This window comes from Rhamphochromis sp. 'chilingali' (genome assembly GCF_963969265.1).
Source record: "Rhamphochromis sp. 'chilingali' genome assembly, chromosome: 17".
NCBI classification, from domain to species: domain Eukaryota; kingdom Metazoa; phylum Chordata; class Actinopteri; order Cichliformes; family Cichlidae; genus Rhamphochromis; species Rhamphochromis sp. 'chilingali'.
Genome location: NC_137944.1, coordinates 15,485,245 through 15,509,051, shown reverse-complemented (window position 1 = coordinate 15,509,051; position 23,807 = coordinate 15,485,245). Strand labels below are relative to the sequence as shown.

At 40.1% G+C, this 23,807-nt stretch overlaps 3 protein-coding genes across 6 annotated transcripts; 2 read left to right on the top strand and 1 right to left on the bottom strand.

Moving 5' to 3' along the window:
• Positions 1-6: 6 nt before the first annotated feature.
• Positions 7-5,454, bottom strand: fam221a (family with sequence similarity 221 member A). The gene is made up of 6 exons (XM_080863202.1): positions 5,300-5,454; positions 4,936-5,109; positions 4,668-4,858; positions 4,489-4,562; positions 4,231-4,363; positions 7-3,693 (listed from the first exon to the last, which is right to left on the bottom strand). The coding sequence occupies exons 1-6, from the start codon at positions 5,449-5,451 to the stop codon at positions 3,590-3,592; spliced, it is 828 nt and encodes a 275-aa protein (XP_080719328.1). The 5' UTR covers positions 5,452-5,454; the 3' UTR covers positions 7-3,589.
• Positions 4,597-10,961, top strand: ccdc126 (coiled-coil domain containing 126). 4 transcript variants are annotated; one of them, XM_080863205.1, is made up of 4 exons: positions 5,736-6,085; positions 7,465-7,543; positions 7,804-8,393; positions 8,581-10,961. In XM_080863205.1, the coding sequence occupies exons 3-4, from the start codon at positions 8,156-8,158 to the stop codon at positions 8,823-8,825; spliced, it is 483 nt and encodes a 160-aa protein (XP_080719331.1). In that variant the 5' UTR covers positions 5,736-6,085; positions 7,465-7,543; positions 7,804-8,155; the 3' UTR covers positions 8,826-10,961. The 4 variants fall into 4 exon arrangements, with proteins under 4 accessions (XP_080719333.1, XP_080719331.1, XP_080719332.1 ...); XM_080863207.1 differs by lacking the exons at positions 5,736-6,085; positions 7,465-7,543 and adding an exon at positions 4,597-4,709; XM_080863206.1 differs by lacking the exon at positions 7,465-7,543 and having other exon boundaries at positions 5,736-6,064.
• A 141-nt stretch (positions 10,962-11,102) lies between these two features.
• tra2a (transformer 2 alpha homolog) lies at positions 11,103-17,312 on the top strand. The gene is made up of 9 exons (XM_080863201.1): positions 11,103-11,267; positions 12,677-12,810; positions 12,925-13,090; positions 13,688-13,741; positions 14,993-15,181; positions 15,848-15,963; positions 16,204-16,335; positions 16,420-16,490; positions 16,651-17,312. Exons 1-9 carry the CDS (start codon positions 11,232-11,234, stop codon positions 16,659-16,661), a joined length of 909 nt encoding a protein of 302 aa, XP_080719327.1. The 5' UTR covers positions 11,103-11,231; the 3' UTR covers positions 16,662-17,312.
• The last annotated feature ends 6,495 nt before the right edge of the window (positions 17,313-23,807 follow it).

Sequence of the window (23,807 nt, the reverse complement as noted above, 5' to 3'; positions counted from 1 at the left end):
CATCCCAGGAAATTCACCCCAAGGGCCAACCATGCAACGCTCAGAAAAATTGTAAAAGAAAATCCAAGAGCTCGAGCTCAGACTCTACAGCTCTCAATTAGATGCTAACATTTGTGACAATAATCTTTGGCCTTTGTGTCACTTTGGAGAAAACCAAACACACCTACTGTCAGCACGGTGGTGGAGGGAAGATGACTTTGGCTTGTTTTGCAGCCACGGGACCTTGGCAGCTTGTTATCCCTGAGTTGACCATGAACTCCTCTGTATACTAAAAAGGCCATAGCTAAAGAAAATGGACAATGATCCCAAGTACAGCTGCAAATCTACAACAGAATGAATGGGGGGGGGAAAAGTCAAGATCCTGCAGTAGTCCAGTAAAAAGTTCAGGTCTGAACCTGAGTGAAATGCATTGGACCTTGAAAGAGCTATGTATATACAAATGTCCATAAACCTCCTTGAGCTGAAGCAACATTGTAAGGCACAATTTAAGAGAGCAATCAAGACACACAGAAAACAATGACCTTAAATTCTTCAAACAAAGAAGATCCACCCATGAGAAAACTTTCTTTTTCACATGACTATAAAATGGCTATAGATGTGAATGTGAGCAAGAATGGTCGTAACCCTCAACTTGTTGGCCCTGTGATAGATCAGCGACCTGTCCAGGGTGCATCCTTCCTTTCCTCTTATGACAGCTGGCATAGGTTTTAGGCCCCCATGACCCTGAATAGGAAAACTGGAAGAAGATAGACGGGTGGAAAAGTTTAGGAAAAAAGATAGCTGGTGAACAGGTTCCAAATCTTAGAAAAATGTTATGATGGTGATTGAGTAAAACTCAAAATGATAGCTGAGCAGGTTTTAATTTAGTCTTGTATTTTTCATCTTTGGTTTGCTGTTACAAATGTCTTCAGTCTCTCACTCGTGTAGATGATGAGTGGCTCTTGAGAAAGCTGCCAGGGCTGCTTGATTATGGAAAAAACAAAACAAAACTTAATAGCACTTATTTTGCCCACTGCTGAGATCACAGTTGTTTAATACAATTACACACAGACTTTAGGAAAATTGTAGTCTTATATACTTTAAAAAGGTTGACCTTTGGATTAATTTGAGTTTAAATAACTTTAATAATAATTCAACTGAAGATGACTAAATAAATAATTTAGTCATTCAGGGCGATCGTGGCTCAAGAGTTCGTCTTGTAATCGGAAGGTTGCCGGTTCGAGCCCCGGCTCGGACCGTCTCGGTCATTGTGTGCAAGGCACTTCACCTACCGTCTACTGGTGATGGCCAGAGGGGCTGATATGGCAGCCTCGCTTCTGTCAGTCTGCCCCAGGGGAGCTGTGGCTACAACTGTAGCTTGCCTCCACCAGTGTGAGAGTGAATGAATAGTGGAATTGTAAAGCGCTTTGAGGGTCTCGAAAAGCGCTATATAAATGCAATCCATTATTATACATCATATCTTAATTTTTACCATCATAGTCACACTTGTGAGTTTCAGCAGAGACGCCAAATAAAGAGGACCGTGGTTTATGCATCATGGCAGCACAAACAGCATTATAAAACAGACAACATCTACTTGATAAAGCATTGTTTCGTCTTCTTAAAAGTTCACAAAAACAGTGTGTCAAAATCTGGATCATCGTAATAATGTTGCCAGTGGTTCCCCCACTCAGCTCTTTGACTGAACCGATATACTGTATTGTCAGTAATTGTTCAGTTGCATGGTGGGATTTAGTCACAGCTTTTGCTGACAGCTGATTATATCACTTTGTCACGACACTGACAAAGACATACTTTTCAGTGAAAGCTGAAATGATTTCACTTTGAACCAAGCTGCTTGTTCTTCAACTCTGAAAAAGGCATACCTTTGCAGTCCAATGACATTTTTTTAACCTTAGTCTTGCTTCTGCACACATGGTAGATTTTAAATCAAACAATCAACATGTGATGTGCAGATTTTCGAAGTTTCAGATTTTTAATTCAGGGGGTTTAACAAAAGTAGTGCATCAACTGATTGTAAATTACAGCCATAGCATATGCAGAGAAATGAGGGTGTGACTGTATGCAGATAGTATGCACAGTGCAGGCTGCAAACATAGCCTGTGGATTCCTTAATCTAAATATAGCAGTAAGCGGTTTACACATTCACCTAATAAGCGGGAAATCTCTGGTTCGATCCCAAGGGGAGACACAAATCCCTTTGGGGTTACATCAGGAAGGCCAACCTACGGTAAAAAATCTGCCGAATCAAACATGCGAGCTACCCCTGTGGCGACCTCTTGTGAATAAGACTGCAGCTTAAAGTAGCTTTCTACAGGACTATACTGTGTGCACAGATGCAGCCAAATACTGCAAAACTGGAACACCATGTCAAAGTGCAAATGGATAATGACCCAAAGAATACTGCAAGAGCAACCGAAGAGTTTCACAATGCACAGAAATGGGATATTCTTCAATGACTAAGCCAGTCATCCAATCTGAGCCCAACAGAGTGTGTTTTATAGTTTCTGAAGACCAAACTCAAAGCACATACACCCAAAAGCAGCAACAGAAGGTCACTGAGCATCTCATGCAGGAAAAAGAGCATTTGATGATCTCCATGGGTTCTAGACTTCAGGCAGTCACTGACTGCGCAGGATTTTCACAGAAGTATTAAAAATAACCTATTTCAAATTATGCTGGTTTTGTTAGGGTCCCTGGGTCGTCGACCCAGTGTTTTGTGTTCTTGGTTCTTTGATTTTGTTATTTCATTATATTCTAGCTTTGCTTTATGGGTTTTAGGATTATTCTTAGTTTAGGTTCTCTGGGTGGGGTTTGGTTAGAGTTTTAGTGTTCTGGTTTTCTGTCTGTGTTCCATAGTTGCTGTCTCCCCTGTCTGCAGTATCCCCACGTCCAGTCAGTGTCTGTGTCTGCCCTGGTCCCACGTCTCTGTTCCCTTTGTTATAGTGCTTGCCTGTGAGTCTGTGTTATGTTTCCTGTTTTACTTTGAAAGTCCATGTCTCATGTTAATGTGTCTGGTTTTGCTTCCCCTTGTCTCGTTAGGCCTGATTTGCCCCAGCTGTGTTTCCCTCCTGTTGCCCATTCCCTGATTGCTCCCTCTATGTATTTAAGCCCTGTGTTTCAGTTTGTCAGTGTCATGATCTACTCGTATCTTGCTGTGTGTGCTGTCTGCGTAGGTGTATTTTGTAGTCTCAGTTTTGTTACACTTTTGAGTTCAGCATTAAAGCTGTGCTGAACGTCTGCACTTTGGGTCCTTTTCCTGCCTGCATACAGTCGTTTCATAACAGGTTTATCTAATTACGCCTCTGTAAATGGGGGATAGTGTATAAAAATGGCTGTAATTCTTACAATGCTTACTCACTGCCTGCAATCCACATACAATCCGCATTTCGCCACACCCCCATTTAGTTATACAGCTGTAATTCTTAATCAGTCAATGCAGGACTTTTGTTAAACCCTTGAATTAAAGCTTTTTTCTTTTATCTAAAATCTCCCAAAAATGACAACAATTTCAGCATTGTCCAAATATGTATGTATTGAGTATTTCATATTCATTATCCTATGGATACACACAAACCGATGTTGTATTTTATTGTTTGTTGGTCCCTCTCTTACAGAGAGCAAACCTTGATGCTTTAGCTGATGTTTGGTTGGTCTTTAATGCCGAGCAGCTCTGCTGAGGGCTTTCTTGATCTAAAAAAAAATACAGCAGAGAGTATGGAAATCATGTATGGAAGGAGGTGTCATTGCAAAATATATGCAAAATTATGGAGTAATCAGTCCACTGCATAAAGTTTGAATCTTTTTTACACACTGTACTATAATCAAAAGAAAGACATATATTTTTGTGTCCACACAGCTGTACTCCAAATCGAGATAACCACACACAGTCTTTACTCTACACTTTTCACTTTTCATGAACAAATCGCAGCACTGCAGGTTTCTTCGTTTCAACACTGACACTCCACTGCACTTTGCTGCCCTCCTATGTGCTTTAATGGAACTAACAGTACATACAGTTGAATGCATCCAAAAACACCCTAGCAAAGGCTGGATCACCAAATCCCTCACTCTATAATTCAAAGAGCCTGAGATTAAAAAAAAAAAGGGCTTTAATGGTCTTAGTGCTTATAGGGTGTTGGTGTTAAACCATACATGTGTAAAAACGGATCTCTACTTTTGCTTCCCTTGGAAGAAAGACAAAAAGGTTATATGCAGTTATAGTCTTACCTGAGCCACTGATTTCCAAAGCTAGGTAACCATCAATCAAGGAGCTGAACCCTGTCAGCCCACCCATGGCAGCATAAGGGACATCCCTGCCCACAGGCTGACCGCGTGCCTGCCTCTCCAGTTTTGTCTCAACCTGCCAAGAAGATAGAGCAAACACAATAAAGTTTTATTTGAAATTATGCAGAGTAATAGAAATCTAGATCTAGCATCTGCTTCTTTAACAAGAAGAAAACATGTTTGATGTTTGAGTTGTCTTACCAGAGTCTGGTGTTCAGAGCTGGGCTGGCCACACCCACAGGTGTAGGGACTCTGGAATCCAGAACAAGAACTGCCTGATAAAAAAGTCAGCAGAACAAGAGTCCACATAGGTGCTGGAGTTCACACTGAGTGGAGTAAACCTGTAATACAGTTTTAAAATGTAGTGATTTCAGACTCACAAGACTTGCACAAGTGGCCTGCTGCTTCACTGTGATGTTGAGGTAAGTGTTTACACCTGCAGCGCACAGGGTTTGGTCCAAGCCGAGGGACGTACTGGTAGGCAGGGCAGCAGCATCCCTTGACTCTGCATGGTAAGGCCAGGGGTCGCTCAGAGGGAACCACTTCCCAGTCTGTTTTATGTTGCTTGTACCTGGATTACATTTCATTACTGAGCATGTGCAAGAGAGAAGGATGTCTGAGTGTGTGAGTTATAAAGGAATGTGTTACCTATGTGCACAGAAGCACTGTGTTTCTGGGCCAATCAGCTTACAGTCAATACCCCCAGGCACTCCATAGCTCACATATAACCGGTTTTTAAGTCGCTGAGAAAACATCTTCTTCCTGTATTCCTCATATTGCTCTGGAGTGAAGAGCTTTTCTCCATCATCATCACCCACAATCCTTCAGAAGACGAACCACCAATAGGAATAATATTACATACAGTTAAATCTATTTATATTCCTTGTTTTCCTATAATACGAGCTTATCTAAGTGTAATAGCATAGTCGCTATGTTAACTTTGGCAAAAGCTGTCACGTGACGGTGACTGAAAACCCAAAACCATCAGTCAAAAGACACTCGCCAAACAAACCTTCTGTATTCCCAGTAGTCATCAACTGCTTTTAAAGCGGATTGATCGAGATCTATTTTCTCCATGTTGTTAGAGGGTTTAACTTGTAGCTGTAGCTCGCTCCTTGCACAGTAGCTACTCTTTGTGTTTACAACCAGTTTTAAAATTGCCATGGAGATGGTTTTAGACTTCCCTCTAATGGGCGCAGGGTGAACTACACACACGCGCACACAAAGCAATGACGGATTTGTGGCTTGCTATCGTCGTGAACGTTACAATATGCCGTATGATTTCTTTTTTACGGAATAAACTCATTGTTACTTAAAGGTTTCCCCTTAAATAATACTCGTAGATAAACGAAAGTAATTCAATAAAATATTTGGTTAGAGGCGATACACCACGATAAGTAGGGTATGAATACATTTCCCATAATTCAATAGCACTGACGCATGCACGAGACGTCCAGTGGAACCATGACATTCAGCGCAGTTGCATGCTTGGAATTTAGCTGCCGACTTTTGCATACAGAGACCCCGTCGGTTTTTCGAGGCTGTGTCGGAAGGCGGCGGAATGACTTTGAGCCGGAAAAGACACCTTCACTCGAAGTTCGGTAGCTAACTTTTCGTTAACGGAAACAAAGGGAGGGTGCCGTTCACAACACAGCAACAACAGCCCTGGGTTGCCAAACAACAAGCATCATTCAGTGTCAGCCACCGGTAGCCGCTGGAGCTCACAGTCGCCTCGTCACTGCCTATCTGCAGCCTGCAAATTTCCGCTTCAGTTCAAGTTAGTTTCCCAGATAACACGGTGGGTTGAAATGTGTGTTTTTTGAAAGGTTTTGGGACACGAAAAAGGTTTACCTTCCCTTTTCGCTGTTGACTGTATGGTTTCAGTGCTGGCGAGCAGAAATGTCGAGCTAACGTGAAATATCGACAGAGTTGGAAACCGCTTCAGTGACTGTTAAGTAGTTAAAAACAAATGTCCCGAAATGCCTATCAGAAACGAAGCACACGTGTGGTTTGGATTCGTTTTCAGTGCTGGGTTGGATAATCTACTTTAAACATGTTTATTTTATATTCTGCTAGGTGATAAACAGGTTCAGTAAGTTCTGTATTTTGTTTTTTTGTAAAACCCAAGCACTGTTGACAGTTCGGTATTGCGCACCTGTCGCCCAATTGAACCATTTGCTGACCCTGCCAGTTGTTTGCCTGTGCAGATGACATGCGACAGCTGTTGTGGTCAATATTTAACTTCTGGGATAGATGTGAATGGCTGGTAAGGAGTCCGATAAGCCATGCGCCCGATTAGGCACGCTGTGTTAAACAGTCCTCTAACCAGGTGGAAGATTATTTGTCTGAAACGTTTGTGTTTCCATGAAATTATGGTCCGGTCATGACAAGAGTCTCACTTCCTGACTTACTTATACCGTTACTTTAAGAATTTCTTCCTAGTTGAGTTTGTATTTGCTGATAACTGGTTTTGCCCAGGTCACAGAAAGGACATGTTTGCGTGTATGAGAAGCATCACTTAACAGATTGTGTTACTCATCTTTTCATAATTTATCTGCTCAATCACCATCTCCTCTCCAGCCTCACAAAAAGAAGTGACACTCCCTCACCCAAGAGATTTTTCAGAAAATGAACCTGGTGACAAAGTTGTGAAAGCTGAGAAATTGTCTAATGTGCTTTGACTGTGCACAGTGCGCTTGCAGATTATTTGTCACTATTGTGCCCATTGTGGGATTGGGGTATGAATGCCCTCTGTCTGTTTCTCTCTCCCCTATTTGGAGCTGCAAAGTAGGTACGGTGAAATCTAAACTAGTAATCAGGTTTCTGGGCTAAGAGGGCTGAAAGAGATTTGTAGCTTAGTGTTTGTAACCAAAAGCAGTAAAAGGGGGAAAATGTCACTAGTAACAACAAGGTATTTCAGGAAACCTTGCTATTAATGATAAGATAGATGTGATAATTCACATGAGGTTGTGCTTTCATTAACTCACCCAAAAATACTCATTCTGTGTTTAAAAACATTGTGAGCCCTTACAAATTTAGAGGATGAACAAAAATGAGACTGCAATGGGTTTAAGCTTTTTTTCTTTTAATCATGACATTGCAGCACTGCAAAAAAAAAAAAAAAAAAAAAAAAAAAAAAATCCATCTCATCCATTTTCTTCTGCTCATCCTTATTAGGGTCGTGGGGGGCTGGAGGCTATTCCAGCTACCATAGGGCATGAGATGGTGTACACCCTGGGGAGGTCGCCAGTCTGAAGCAAGGCTAACACACAGAGAGAGAGAGAGAATCAGTCACACTCACATTAACACCTGTGTATAATTTAGAATCACAAGTTAACCTTATCTCACTAACTGCATGTCTTTGGATTGTGGGAGGGAGTTTTGCTGCAGTGTTTAAAGTAATTGTTTTGTCAGATTTTTCATTGCATCCCTAATGTAAGCATGTTTTTCCTTCTATATTAATGTTGTTATTTCTGTCTGTTGTCTTCTTTTTCTTGTTCTTGTTTGTTTTTAAAGCATTTTCAGCCATGTCTGCTGATCCCCTGCCTAAAAACCCAGTCTGCATTGGTGATTTGGTCTCACACATCTTGCAACCCAAGCACCTTTCCAAACACCCCTGAGTGCCGATGTCTGTGGCTACACTTCTTGGCTTCTGCTGTTACTCCAGACTTCTTCATATCCCCTCACGATGAGCAGGATGTGCAGCAGACTTTGACAGCTTTGACCTCTGTTTGACTAAGGACAGCAGGATTTGTTTCCTGCAGGAACTGCTACGTTGTCAAGCTGATTGTTTAAAAATTCAAAGAACTCAAGACCTTCAGCCTCAGACCGGGCATTCATAGCCACCTTTCCCCTTCACCACAGTACCATGCTGGCTGCACTACTGCGTAGGAACATGTCTCAGAAGCTGAGTATGCTACTCCTGGCATTTGGCCTGGCATGGGGACTTATGCTGCTGAGGTACACTGTGCAGCAGCCTCGCCATCAGAGCAGTGCAGAGTTGCGTGAGAAGATACTGGAGCTAAGCCGGCGATATGTCAAAGTGCTGACAGAAGAGAACCAGAATGCACCAGGTGGGCCACAAGGAACCTCCATGGCAGGATATGGTAAGAATTTAGAAAAATTCAGAAGTGGTGCAATATTACCATACTTTTTAAATGGAAAGTATGATGATATTGCACCATATTTTACTAATACCTACATGACAAGTGTGTCTCATAGTTGCAAGAAAAGCAGCCTCAAGGACTGATTTTTTCCCCCTTCTGTCTTTTTCTCTGTACTTTACTCAAATAGCTGACCTGAAGAGGACTATAGCTGTGTTACTGGATGACATTCTGACACGGCTTGTAAAACTGGAGGGGAAAATTGAACTGGTGGTCAATTCCTCCTCTACAAACAGCTCCCACACAGCAGGGGGCCTGCTTGCATCTGCTCCTGTAGCCCTGCAGAAACCTGTGAAGCAGCAGGAGAAACCTGGAAGTCACCCAGGGACATATCGCCTTCATCCACACATACCTAATAGGGCCCGACCACATTAAGAAGGCCAAATATTATATCTTTTTTTTTTTTTTTTTGTTAAATAAGCACACCAAGTTTTACATCTTTCATTGCTAATGAAGCAACATCAGATAAATAAAGAGCTGCAGGGATTCTTATGGATGCCCAGAAGCTTAAGTTATGGAATGTGTCTCAGAAATATTCATCCAACTCAGAAGAAAGAGGACCTCTTTAGTCTCTCAATGCTGATATTTATTTCATTTTTTTGTACCAATACTTCCAGCACATCTTTTTCTTGTTTTGTATTTCCATTGCTGAAACTATTATGCCTATTTTTTCAAATGTAAGGTGACTGTTTAAGTATATGCCAAAAGCAGATGCTTGAAACTGTTCCTGAATTCTAAATGCTTAATCATAAAACCAGCTTAAAATGCTCCCATCGCCAACAAGTTACAGTACTACTTCAACATATCAAAATGCTGTACATGTATGATAGCTTAGAATACAGTTTTAGTTTTTTGCTGCCACGATTGCTAAGAACTAAAGAACTTGAAGATTCTTCCTTTAGCTTACAGCTAATGAGGTTTTAAGGCAAAATTAACTAGGTAGTTTTCTTGTAACAAAAAATCCAAAGAATATTATTTGCACTCCATGTGAAGGCAATATAAATGTGTATGTGCTGTTGCTGTGAGACGTATGGAGAATATCATGGGATGATGCCTATTTGCCGCTGTAAATGCGTGCGAGTGTGTGTGCTTGCTCTGTCTCACTTCAAATCCAGTAGCTCAAAGAGACTGAATGTATATGCAGTGAGTTTTTAGCCCACTAATGCTGTTAGGATAAGTGACTCACTGCTTACACATATTCATGGTGCACTGTGATTATAGAAACCTTTTAAAATTAAATCATCTGCATTGGACCTGTGCTCTTAGCATAGTTAACACTGGTTTGTCCACCAAGAAAGAAAAACTTGTTGGTCGTTATATTGGATTTGCAACATTTTTATCAACATTTCTTCCTTTTTTTTGGCAGGAGGGGGATTATACAAAACACAGCATGAGTGGCAGAATAAAAGTGAGGAAAAATAAGGCAGTTAAAGCAGCTTTGTTTCAGCTTAACAGTATGTGGCGATCACAGGACTAAATAATCGAGTAGTGGCGCGACCTTAATTTGCTACATGATGCAATGAAGTAAAAATGATAAGGTGGTGACCTGATGGGAGATGTCTTTACTCACACAACCCTATTTTCCAAAAAAAAAAAAAAAAACCCAAACTGTAAAATAACTGATTTAAAAAAAAAAAAAAAAATTTAAGCAGTAGCAGCATGCTTCCCAGAAAGCCTAGTCCAACACTAAAAGAAAAATGCAGTTTAGTCCAGTACTAGGTATAATGCATGTCTGGGAATCTTTATTTAAATACAACAAAAAGAGCACTACTATTTGTTCATGTTTTTATTGAGAAGTAGAATAAAAACTTCACCATCTTCCAATGTGTATGAAGAAGGAAAGAAGACACAACTCCAGGAGCATAATGTAGAAAACAACTTTGTTGCTAACCCGTGGACTTTATTTTATGACCTCAAGCTAAAGTGTCACACTGCAGGAATAAAGTTGCTTAATATTTAACTGCAGCTGGACGTTTGTCTTTTTTGTAACTTGTATTTGGTGGAGCTTTTTTTTTTTCTTTTTTAGGAAATGGGGTTGTAAAGTGTGATTTAGACTTCTGCGGAAAATCTGGCACAACTGACTTTGCAACCGGGAGCTCCTAATACCTACACCGCAACCTTTGTCGCCATTCAAGTCGTTGACCTGTAGTTACGTTTGTCGTGAGGAGTACGTCAGGTTATACAGAAGGTTCCGGCGTAAGGTTAAAATGGGGTTCCGATTATGGTGTACATCTGACGCGGAAGTGTAATTCACCTGCAAATTAACATCATGATTTAAAAAAAAGATCACCAGTAAGTTTGTGTCCTGTCCTCTGACATAAAGAGAAGCACAGCACTGAAATACAAAGTAGGTCCTTCTTGAACATTTAAATGTTTTTTTAAAAATCATGTTTCTTCACGTGACTGTAGCCTCTACTCTGCCTCCAACGATCTTAACTCTCACTCTCTACAATGAGAAATTTTGCTCTCCTTGACAATAAATTACTTTATCCTGTGTGGCAGCGTTGCTTTGTACTACAACATCTTAATGTTTCTCCGCGACACTAATGGTCCGTGAAAGAACATTACAACTTCTCCGTGTGTTCGCCATGTTTTTTTTATGTCGAAAGGGGGGGGGGGGGGGGGGCGTGGGCGATGACGTCAGATCCTGCGGCTCATAAGCATATCAGCAACCTACGTTACGCGCCATCTTCTAGCTACTGACCAGAAAATATACGTAGCATATAAGCCCACTTGCTTATTTTTTGTCCAAATAACTGCTTTTATTAGCTATACCGAGCAATGAGTGACCTCGAGGAAGGAAACTATGAAGGGCGGGTAAGTAGTTCCCGTCGAATGATATCGGTGACATCTTCCTTTCTTCCCTTTCTCTTCCGTGTGGCTTTCAGTAAAGAACATTGTTAGGATACACTAACTACTAGCCAATGGTAATGTGTGCTAACTCTAAATAACCTGCAACGCTTCATCGGCTTGCGTTACAGTTTTCAGACAGAGGCAGAGAAATGCCTCAAGTTAACGGAAGAAAACTATGCTAATACCTGTTTTAATGTGAAAGGTTAATGCTCTGCTAGCAAGGCTGCTTCTAACAGGCGCTAGCTAGCAAGCTAGTTGGCTTAAAATAATAACCAGTGTTAAAACACTGGTGTGTGCAAATTGGCTTCATGCAGTGTGAGTTTAATTGAGTGCACCTGACTCATTCGTTAATGAAAGGAATCACAAGTTATCTCTTACGTTATGCTAGCGTCCTTTTGTGCGGATAGCTCTGCACACTTACGGGTTTTTTGTTGTTGTTTTTTGTCTGTAGTACTGCTTTGTGTCAGTGTATGAGGGTTAGTCCTAAGCCACTCTTCGTTCTCAGCGTTCATTCTCTGGTTTATCAGGTTGAAACATTGCTAGAAAATTCATTTAAGCTCTTTTTATTCCCACATATGTTACATTGTTCTGCTCATTTGCATAAATTCTGGGTTATTCAAACCTAATGAAGCAGCACTGTAAATGTAATGATGCATTCAGTTTTCCTTTTCATTTCATTCACGATATTCTCCTTTGCTAAAACACTCTGATCTTAATTTCATTGAATGTTCTTTTTTCATTAAGGTTATTGAACCTGAAGGATTTGAAGAGTTTTATCCAAGAATGATGAAGAAAATTTTCAAGATAAAAGAAGGCTAATGAAAACATATACAGAACAGAACATAGAGCTGGAAAGGGAGGAAGTGTACCGGAAGAATGGTGTCAGATAGACGCGCTTGCAGTGTAATGGCTAAAATGAAACAGACCTGGAATCAGAAAATGAGAAAACTGAAAAAAGAAGAATGAAGAAGGATAGAAATCCTCAGAGAAGGGAGTAGCGTGTAAAGAATCTGGAAGAATGAATGTGTCCCTAGGTTAAGTAAATATATTGTTTGTGTCAAAATGTCTTTTCTTTATCATGCTCCGTTTCTGTAACATAAGAAAATGCATGTTTTTTTTTTTTTCCCGTGTTAATAGTCCAGGTGAACATGTACATTTTTTAAAATATTGATATTTTAATAATATGCCACACAGAGGTTCATTTATTGAAATTACATGATTACTAACCCTTTTTCCCGCAGTATATAGGCTGCACATTTTAGATAAGTGTACTCTGTGTGATACTTCCATTTTATTTGACTGCTTATTGTGATTTGTATAAATAAATAAATTTTGAATGAGTAAAGGTTGTTAACATACTGCTATGGCAATAGGGGTCACGCTCCCCATCTAAATCGGATCGTGGGAGTCCAGCTCGGGTCAAGTCGGAGAGCAGGTCTCGCTCTCCGAGCCCATCCCGGGTCTCCAAACACTCCGAGTCCAGATCACGGTCTCGGTCAAAATCCAGGTAAGCTTGGCCCCCACCCTTCCCAAAACACACACACACATACACACACTCTGATTATCCTAAATGTTGCCATCTTCTCTTGTGTTGAATTCACTACTACTTCTTCATTTTTAGATCTCGTTCTAGACGGCACTCAAACCGCCGGTACAGCCGTTCACGCTCTCGGTCCTATTCCCACCGGAGAAAGTCCCGTTCTCGTTCCTACAGCCCTGAATACCGGCGCAGGAAGAGCCAGAGCACGTCCCCCATGTCAAACCGGCGCCGTCACACCGGCAGTAGGGTAAGTGTAACTCAAGATGTTGTGGAAGGAAAGGTAAAGAACGTATACATTCACAATCAGACTTGTAAAGACTGGGTTATTGTGTGTCATAGCTAGTAAGTAGTGAGGACATGAATATATACTGCACGATATACTTAAAGTGAAAATTTATACGCTCAAAATGCTTGGGGGGGTTATTTTTAAAGGAGGCCATGCCTGTAAGTGAATTTCACACCACATTTCACTCAACACATGACACATTTTTATTTAGCGCACCTACATGTTTCCAGAGGCTTCAGGCTAATCTCAACAAAACAGTTTTGTCATTTTGGTTTATTTTTTCAGTATGTATATTATGTATGTTTGTTTGTTTGTTTGTTTGTTTGTTTGTTTTAAATTGTTATTAGGAATTACAACTGTTTTAACAGGAAGTGTTTAATTAAAAGTCTTTACAGTCCAGAGAAGTGTTTTCATTGCGTTATGTTATAAAAATATATTGTTGTGTAAAATATGTTTTATGTTATCAGTTGATTGTGGTAAATGCGGTGGGAATCCGCTTTGACATGACATTTAATAATCCCTTTGATAAACCTTCCCTCCATTTCATTATATCAACAGAGCCATGACTTCACAAAAGAAGCATACAGTCATAGCGGTGGTGCTGATGTTAGGGTATGTGGACCTTCTGACATATTTTGGGGGGGTGAAGTAATGTTGTGTGTGGGTCAAAGTTACCACTCTCATTGCAGTGCTGCATGAGGTATAAATGCATAAATAATCATAGGGAAATTTTTAAAAATACAAATAACTTGATGTATGTGGACACTGTGGCTGGTTTGCAACCAGCGTCACCTTTATTATCTACAATAAGTATTAGGTCACCTAATAAATCAAGTTATATTTTGAAACTCCAGTGGAAAAGAGGCCTCAACTAACATTTAAGTACTTAAAAAAATGCTGTCACTATTTCTTTACTGTATGTTTATTTTGTTGCTCCAGTAATTGATGATTTCTGATGTGTGTGCAGTTTTAATGCATATAAAGTACAATGTGCTATATGTGTTTGACAATAATTTTTGAGCAGATCAAATGATATACTAAGTGCCCTGCCTTTTTTTTTTTTTTTTAAAGTGACTTTAAAGATTCAAATGTAAAATCCTGGTAAAGTAAAAAGATCAGTAAAAAGATATTGTATATATTTATGCCATATGCACTAAAAGTAATGTGTTTCAGTGGTTCCTCATCTGCTGACATGTGCTTGCAGCACCATGTTTAACTAGTTTGACTAGCTTTCTTAAGCTCAATATTTGTAGGGCACAGCTGCTTTATGTGGGCCATATAATAATACAAAACAGAGCAAGCATGAGGCAAGTGAAAAGGTTTTATAGCACGTGTGTATACATAGCTCTCCCTGTGACATATTTTTGAAAGCAGTTTAAGGGGTTATTAAAGCTGTCATAGTTTACCCACTGAGAATTTATTGTGCTACTGTTTCATCATCTTTTGTTACCCCATTATACAAACATAAATTATATGGATTATATCCTTCAAAGCAACTCAATAACTGCCTCAGTTATAAGTCAAAAGTCACAATGTGAGAGCATGTATCCAGTGTAGGTGAAACAGTATTTTGTCCATAAGCTGCAAAACTGGTCCAAAGCAACTATTAAGCATCAGCTGCATCAGTTATAAATTAATTGATTTAGTGTATTTTATTAGTGATTATTTTCTGTGCTGGGTTTTAGGGAAAGACCTTTTTCTAGCATCTGTGCATAAAGTATGTAAAGTGATCCTGTGTGTATGTGGTGGAGGGTGAGGGGGGGCATCATAAATTCATTAAATATATTCTGTATGCAAACCATTACAAGGGTCGATGTGGTAAGCTACGTCATCAACTCTTACCCCTATCGCTGACCTTTCCAGGCGAACCCTGATCCGAGCACGTGTTTGGGGGTGTTTGGTTTGAGCCTGTACACGACTGAGCGTGACCTGAGAGAGGTGTTTTCACGCTACGGTCCTTTGGCTGGAGTCAACGTGGTGTATGACCAGCGCACAGGTCGCTCCCGTGGATTTGCCTTTGTTTACTTTGAGAGGCTTGAAGACTCTAAAGAGGTATGAAAAATATTTAGGGTGTTATTTATGGATCAGATGCCCAGTGGTCTTCAGACTTGATGCAAGCAACTTATTTTTATTGTAATATTGTATTTTCAGGTTATCTCGTTTTTTTTTATTTTATTTACTATTTTAAATCTTTAAAAATGTTATTTAGATATCTGACTGAAAATTTTTGAAATCTATCTCAATTTTGAGTTAAGAATGGAAATGATTAAAACAAAAACATTGTTGGCAGAAATAGGCTCGTTATATCAACAAACATTATCAAAATTGCCAGAAGAAAAAATGTTTACCCCATAAAATGAAAATAGTTTTGGCTACAGTTCCTAATGTTTCTGGACTATTTCACAGTTACCCCAATAAAACAAAAAGTCCAAAAAGAGGCAGTTCTCCATTTTTGTTACCAGTTGTTTAGATTTGCTTCTTCAGAGAGTTGTTTTTTTTTTTTTTTTTTTTTTCTCTTAAAAATTGGGTGTGATTACTTGAATATGCCACTAGGTGTCAGCCTTTCTTTACATTCTCTCACCACCCAATCATGGGGTCTAATATAGATGGTTTCAGTGTGCAATATTGGTGGGCCTTCATTATTTAAATACATTTTTACCAAAGAGCTTACAGTAGTCTGACAATATCTTTGTATTCTCCTCCCTTTTGTGTTCCCAGGCAATGGAGCGAGCCAATGGCATGGAGCTGGATGGGAGGCGCATCAGAGTGGATTATTCCATTACTAAACGTCCCCATACCCCTACACCAGGAATCTACATGGGCCGACCTACACAGTAAGATCAGCATTTGTGTCAAATCTTAGATACCCGTTTCCTTAACCTACTGCATGACACTGGAGCTCCATTTAAAAGCTCCATGAAGCTTAAATGCACCTCTGAGTCATACTGATTAAATGCAGTATTGTCTGTGCTTAACATGGTGCTTTTTTCCCCCTCAAGTTTCTCAGAAGTCATTTTACTTTTTTTTTTATGTATTTATTTTTTTAATTAATTAACTTTTTTACATTTTTACAGCAATGGTGGTGGCGGCGGCGGTGGTGGCGGCGGCGGTGGTGGCGGCAGCAGCAGCAGAAGGGGAAGAGAGTCATATTATGACCGCGGCTATGATCGCTACGACAGATATGATGAGTACGACTACAGATATAGGTGAGCGCTAATTTTTCTGAGTACAAAGTGTTGTAGTATTATATGGCAGAAGACGCATTTCAAGTTCCTTTTGTCTTTTTGCAGTCGCAGGCGCTCTCCATCACCGTACTACAGTCGATACAGGTCTCGCTCACGGTCTCGCTCCTACAGCCCACGTAAGTGTGAAGAGAAGTGGCGCACAAAAAGCTGGTTATTGCACTTGTTCGAACACATCTCTTGTGCTTAACTCTCTGGTCAAATGATGATCAGTCTTTTTGCACTTCAGACTTCAGCCATTTATTAACACAAATGTTTGTTGTTTCTTGTCTTTTGCAGGCCGTTACTGAGTTGCTTCTTTCAACATTCAGCATCCCTCCAATAACTGATGTGTGTGTGTGTGTGTGTTTGCGTGTGGTACATCAAAGTGTTTCAGAGGGAAACATTTTGATTAAGCATGTCTATATCTGCAGAACTCTTGAGTTTTAAAGTAGTTCTTGTTTACATGAAATGTCTTAATTTTTAGACCTTTGGATGCATCCGTGTTGAGTTTGAGCACAGAAATCAGCACCTGTGGCTTACTCTTGCCTCATTATTAGACCTCCATCTTTCCTTCCTCCTTCATTTTCTGGAGCTCGGATCACGTGTTTTGCTCACTTATGGTTGATCAGATTTCTTGTACTCATCACTGTTAACTTTGTATAAAAAATGGGGAAAGAAAAATGACACTGGATTTTGCAGCCTGTGTTAATGATGCACTCTGTGTGTATAAAGATAACAAATTAATGCGAGTGTTAATTTTGACACTAAATAACTTTAAAAGTAACTAAATCAGGTGGTTAAAATGAAGTGCTACCAACATCAGAAGTTAAATTTTTTTTTTTTTTCCCCCAGTCAAGAAGTCATTGTTTAAGTTTTCAGAGTTTTAATATCATGTTTTGCAATTTGTTTTATTTTTATTGTTGTTTCTTTGTATGGAAAATACAAATTTATGAAAACCGCGGAAAGTTTAAGGTGTTTTTCTGACTTAATGTTCATGAAATTGAAGTTGGGATTTAGTTGTACAGGTGGGAGTGAATGCTGTAAGTTGAGTGGGTGAGGTGGGAAAGCAAGAGATTCACACAACAAGATGAATTCCAAGGTGGTGTGCACGATAAGATATCGACACAAACTTAAAGTCGCCTGCTGTATTCTTGTGTTGAAAATACAGTGTATCCTCAATATACATTCAGTTTACTTTCATTAAGATGACACCAAGGAAAATAAACACAACGGCTTTTAGCAAGACTTTTATTCGACTGAGTTAATAAAATACAAAGTTCACATGGAGGGGTAATACATTAAAATGCACTAACTTCTTCACCGTTGTGACAGTGGATATTACATAATGAAAAGGAGACAACATGATTAGATTTGTTTTGCATACAATGGTGTTACCAGCCACAGGTACAACAACCCTGCAGAATGCATGAAACCACCATGATCACTCACTCTGTCCCCCACAAAGACAGCTAAAATTTGAACAGATTGAGAGGAAATGGGATTTTGACACACCAGATAATCACAAAAGTAAACCTGAAGGAATGAAAGGTCCTTTATCTGTAGACCATGGGACCAATAACAAGGCACTTCATTCAAATGGGGTTAATAATCACTGCTGACATGTCATGGGGCCCCTCAGAGTTATGCATTCATTCCTAGTCATTCACATAATTCTTATGATTTCAAGGTAACTACTAGCTCGAAGGACACAAGGGTCAAAAACTCAACACTTTATCGTCGTCTATATCATCTCTAAGTGTGCCTGAGCATTCACTTTCACATTTTCATGAGTGAACTTGCACTTGTACGTACACTTGTTCCTATAAACATTTGATTGATGAAGCAAATTACAAAGTTGTTTCCTGATCGGACTCCTGTGGTAGCCAAATTAGCGTTCAGCGTAGAGAGCAGGTGCAGGGAAATGAGAGAATCCAGGACATTTTCTAGATTGTATAGTTACATGTGCAGTTGTGGGGGTTTTTTTTAGTCACTGAAATTGTCCTATGACCCAGGTGTCATGGCAGGGGTCGAGAACCAGAAGGAAATATGTTTAAGGGTTAGCGAGATATTATTGGGATTCCATAAATTACACCTATATACCTAGTTTCAGAGTAACATAGTGTGTTTAGACGAAGAATTAAACACATACACTACACAGATTTTTTTGAGAGAAAGATAACAAAATCATTGCAGCACACTGATTCTACATAAAATGTAGAACTTTCTGAATTTTCCATGAACCTTCACGCATACTTTAACTGTTTCATTTTTATAAAACTGAACCAAACAAGACCAAGGTTTACACCAGGTGCAACCTGTAGCTTTAACATGCCTTTGTGATTAGATTAAAACTGGGAGGAGACGCTTGCAGCGTACAGGACACCGTCTGAAGGTTAAGAGGCAGCAGGAACACTGATGGGGGTACTTCTGAATTCTTCGCATTTAACCAATAAGCTTGGGCTTCTACTTAGAATAACATACATTAACAGTGGTTGATTACCTAAAAATTTCTATTTTTCTGTGAGCTCTGTTCTTAAGGAAATTGGGGTCTTACATAAATACCGCCGGCCTCTTTTAATTGTTTTCATTTGGACCATTATCTCAAATTCTTAATCTTAGTCAGCAGATGCTTTCAAAAATTACATTTCTGAAAGTTAAATTCATTTTTCTATTCATACTTTAAAGAGATTTCCACAAATTCAGCAGATAAACAACATTTTATTACACTAGGAGTGTATTTTATTGCTTTACAAACACTAGTCTAATTTGTATTAACATGTTAAAATAATTAAATAGCCATTTTAAAACATTTTAATGTTTTGCATGCATCTATACCTGACTGCTAAACCCAAATGGGAATCCACACACTAATTAAAAAGTTAATTATTATCTATAATATTTAAAAGCTAGATGGTTGAAGAAAATGCCCATAAACGATTTGTTTTTTAAACACTTAAATTAATGAACAAAAATATTCAAAGTCACAGATGCTCATCACATCACTTTATTTTAAATATTCACATGCTTTCAAGTCACACCTGCATTTCTAATCAGAGGAAACGGACAACTTACTCTGCTTAAGATTCATCAAGTCACGTACTTTCTCGCACAACAAACACAAGCCCATTGCAAAATTGCAAAGTGTTAAAACTCCAAATAACAGCAAATCATGTTTCCATCTTCTTTCAGAAAACAAGTCATTGCTTTTTGGAGGGGGGGTTGGCGTTAAGGAAGGAATTGTTCTTAACACGTAGCACACTGTAACTAATCAATCAAGGTGCTGAAACCAGTAAACAACAGCTGCCAGAGGGGAAGGTTTCCTATAAGAGAGACAAAGCCACATGCTAAAGCATGTTCAGTATAGCTGCAATATATACCAAAGTCTGCAAATGTTCATGTGACTCTGCGTGAAAACTTTTCCTGCTGCATCAACATGTGCTGCTAACCTACACAAAGGCTCCACAACAATAGACTAAAAAAATGCAGTGATCTTCAGTTCACATGAAACACACAAAAATCAACAAATGTTTATGACGTCAAAGTGCATTTTTGTCCATTTGATGTTCAATTTTTAAAAAGAGAGAAAAAAGAAGAAGAGATAAGTATTCCTAATTACAGCTGCTACAAACGCCATGCTTTGAAGGGTGTGCACTAAGCTCAAAATATAACCAAATGATCAGCTACTTGGTAAATATTTTAATTACAAAAATAGATCAATTAATAAAGGAACAGTTGCTGCCAACTGAAACAAAACAATCGTGTGACGGCAGCTACGTTTGGCCGCTTTTTAAACCTCCCCTCCTCTTCCAGCAAAAAACAAATGAATGATTATTTCATTTAAAACAACAGCATATATAAGCAGTACTATCATCTACTGGTGGCATAGGAAGAAGAAACTTTTCCACACAAATTCCCAAGATTTAAGTCGTGTATGGGGGGGGGGGGGGGGGGGGAAGGGTGTGTAAGACAAGAAAGCGAGAAAAAAAGAGAGCAGATTATTTTCTGGGATTATTCGTCTTTTTAAAAGAACATAACAGAGATATTTTCTGGAATATTTGCTAATTTGCCAGCAGACTATGGCTATCCCCATTTAACTGCTGCAAGAAATATTCCTTGGCATGTGCTTTAGGGGGCACAAACCGCCATTTTCTAATGAGATGAAGGGTGTCATCTCAAAGCAGAATCTGTGGAATAAACATGCCCTTTTTAAGGGTTTTTGGAGCCTACATGAAAGCACTTGATGACAATAGAAAACACATGTATGGAGCAGAAAAAGGAAAAAAAGAAAAACGCAGTTGCATTAACATCGTTAAGGACATTGTTTGCTTTTAGTTAATGATACTGTAAGGCTCTAGATTCTTCTCAACATGGCGTTCACCACAGTCTTCCCTGACTCTTGTCCGAAGCGGTCAGCAACTGGATTAAATGGTTAAAACTCACGTGGAACGACAATGTTGTCAAAGATGCGAATCGCCTCGCAACAAATAAATAAATAAAAACATAATAAAGCAATCTCACCGGAAAACAGAATCCTTGATTCTCTGTAGCCTAAATAGGATTGTGAAAGAGCCTTGCGCTTGGCGACGTAGACTATATCTTGGAGCGAGGCCAGCTCAAAGTTGGGCTATAAGCTCTCTCTGTTTTTTTTAACCTAAACAATCTCCCTCCCTTCTTTCCCTCCTTGACTTTCCCTCTAGAAATGTCCTACACTGTGATTAAACAGATCGATTTTGTCAGTTCTTTTCCTACACCGACATTAACCGCAGAAAATCTTCCCACATAGGATGCAGTCTAGTCTGAAACTTTATGTCAGTTTTGCCCCCTATGGAATTTGTCCATAGCGAGGAGCCCTGAAGCTGGGGGCGGGGAGACTTTCTGTACATTCCTCAGCGATACATTCACTACTCCTCTTGCAGAGCCTGCAGCCACACACGCACACGCGCGCGCGGACTGCAGCCATGCATTGGCTCATTTAAACCGACAGAGACTGGAGAGCAACTTAACATGACTGCTGTCTCTATACATTCAGCCTGTGAGACTACCAGCTCTGAGACACTGCCCAGCTGGCAGAGCTGGCATTCACACCGACCCCCATCCGTGTGCGTTTCGTTATTTCATGAGGAGTGGAAATGGTTAACGACTAATAAACGGGGTTTTAAAAAATTGTATGAGTTTAACTAGGCCGACGGAAAGCTCCCTGGTTTTAAATAACCCTCATATAGATCCATACAGGAGAAAGACTACAGAGATCTAAGCACTCACTAATAAGTTAATAAGAAACTTTTCGGGGAGCAGGTCTTGTAACAAATTATGAAACGATTAAAAGTCGATAGAAAGTTGCCCTAAAGTTGAATTTTAAACCCTATTTCACGCCTTTATCGTTTAACCTATTTAAGGGTTGCCCTATAAATCCAAATACAACATAAAGTTCTCGGAAAGTTTTAAAGAGGGTATTTTTTTTTTATGCAAAGCGCCTCGGATTGAATCACTGGCGTGTTTCGTTACATCTTCATGCTTCAACCCATGACAAAAGCCAAACTGGGCAAACATGGGGAGAAATGCGTGATTGGCGCGCTGATTCATATAGAATAGTCGAGCCGGGGAACCAATGAATGAGCGCGTTGAGGCCGAGCCAGCAGGAGTAGTGCGGAGCAGGTTTGCGGCCCTCCGATTGGACAGCCTTCTCGACCAATCAGACAGCTCGGTGTGTTTGTTCAGCAGCAGCAGAGAAGTAGACCCACCGAGTCAGCCATGGCCCCGGTCTGTGAGCCAGTTGCTGAAGGGCCAACACTCCCTTTGTAACCTGCTTTACATGGACACGCACACCTTGGCCTGTTCATTAGCAGACGCTGCAGAGACGCGGTGCCATCACCTCAGCTCCAGAGAAAAGCTTTTGTTCCCTTCTCTTTTTTTGTAATGCCATTTGCAGGGCTGCAGAGACGACTACACCCACCTGCACTCACGTTTCTAACTCTTTCTTAAAATACTTTTCAAAATAAGACGACCACAAGTCAAACACGGGCTTACAATGAGTTAAAATAAAAGACTAATAATAATAATAATAATAATAATAATAAAAACACCATGCATTTAAAGGAGAATGAGATGAAAGTTACTGCTATTGTGTAACTTTTTTTTTGTAGTTGACATTGTTGCTCTCTGGCTACTTCTAACTAACCCGTCACGCCGATTCATCTAACACAATTTTATGAATGAAAGCGTGCCCTCCTGTATCCCCACACACGATCCTGAAAAGAAAATAGATCCATGCAGCACATATCTAAAGTATACTGTGTCGCGTCTCCTGAACACGTGATGAAGTTTAAGCCTCGCTTTAAAGGTGCTGGGTTTAAAGCTGAACTTTAATATTATAATGCAGAGAGAGATGCATTTGGGTGCCAGCTTGTTTGGTGCATAAATCTGAAACTAATGCTATAAAATGAATGCTACCTTCATAAAAGTTTTCTACTTAGCTCTTCTCTCAAACTGCTTTAAAGGGGCACGGATTCAATTTTATAGTCATTTTGGCAGACACTGCGGCTGAATTATGCTCTCCGTATATTGCAGTAACGTTCAGCAACACTGCAAACTATACCCTGCACAAAGGCAGAATTTATTGTGGTACTTGACTGTACATGTGCTTATAAATTTACGCTTTGGGGGATCATTAGTGTTTTGAAACTTTGTGCCCTGACAATATATCATCCTATTGACATCGCCAGGCATGGATTAATCTGCCAATTAGTCCTGTGCATGCAGAAATGACCCGTGGAGCGACCCGTTCGTAAACTGTCGACCTCTGCCTATGGTTTACAAAATCTTACAGACAGTTGTGTAATGTTTTAAGACACGTATTCCACACGTGATTGAACTGGGCTTTGCTTTACATAGTACGCTAGGGGCACATTGGTGTGGGAGACCCCTCCCTCTTTCAGCAAATTCAAATCCATGCTGGGGTATAGCAGAGAGGATTCGCCATGTGTGATTCGCTCCACATGGCCAACGCTTCGTAGTTGTGCCAAACAGCCCGAAAGACGACAAAACAAATGGCGTGGCTGCACTCATTTCGCCCAAAGATACCCCCTCGACGTGACCAAGAACAAATGGGGCCTGCTGTTGGACTTTGAGTTGTGGATCAGAGAGGGCATGGCTCCACTCCACTCAGAAGATGGATGCCGTCATGGAGAGTAGTAGCCTACGTGTCATTCCCACAATGCGTGAGGGCCCAAGGAGTTTCACAGGACCTTTCCCCACTCAAAATACGTACAACTGAATGCGCTCTATATGCAATTTGACAATATGGTGTAAAAAAAAAAATCATTTATGAGTGGCCCCACCCCCTTTTCCATCCGTTGTGTCGCCAATATAGCGCACTTAGCACAGCCGTGCGCACAAGCCCTGGCAATATCAGCGTCTCCCTGCTATGGGTGTGCGTGCGCGCACCGCCGTTTTTA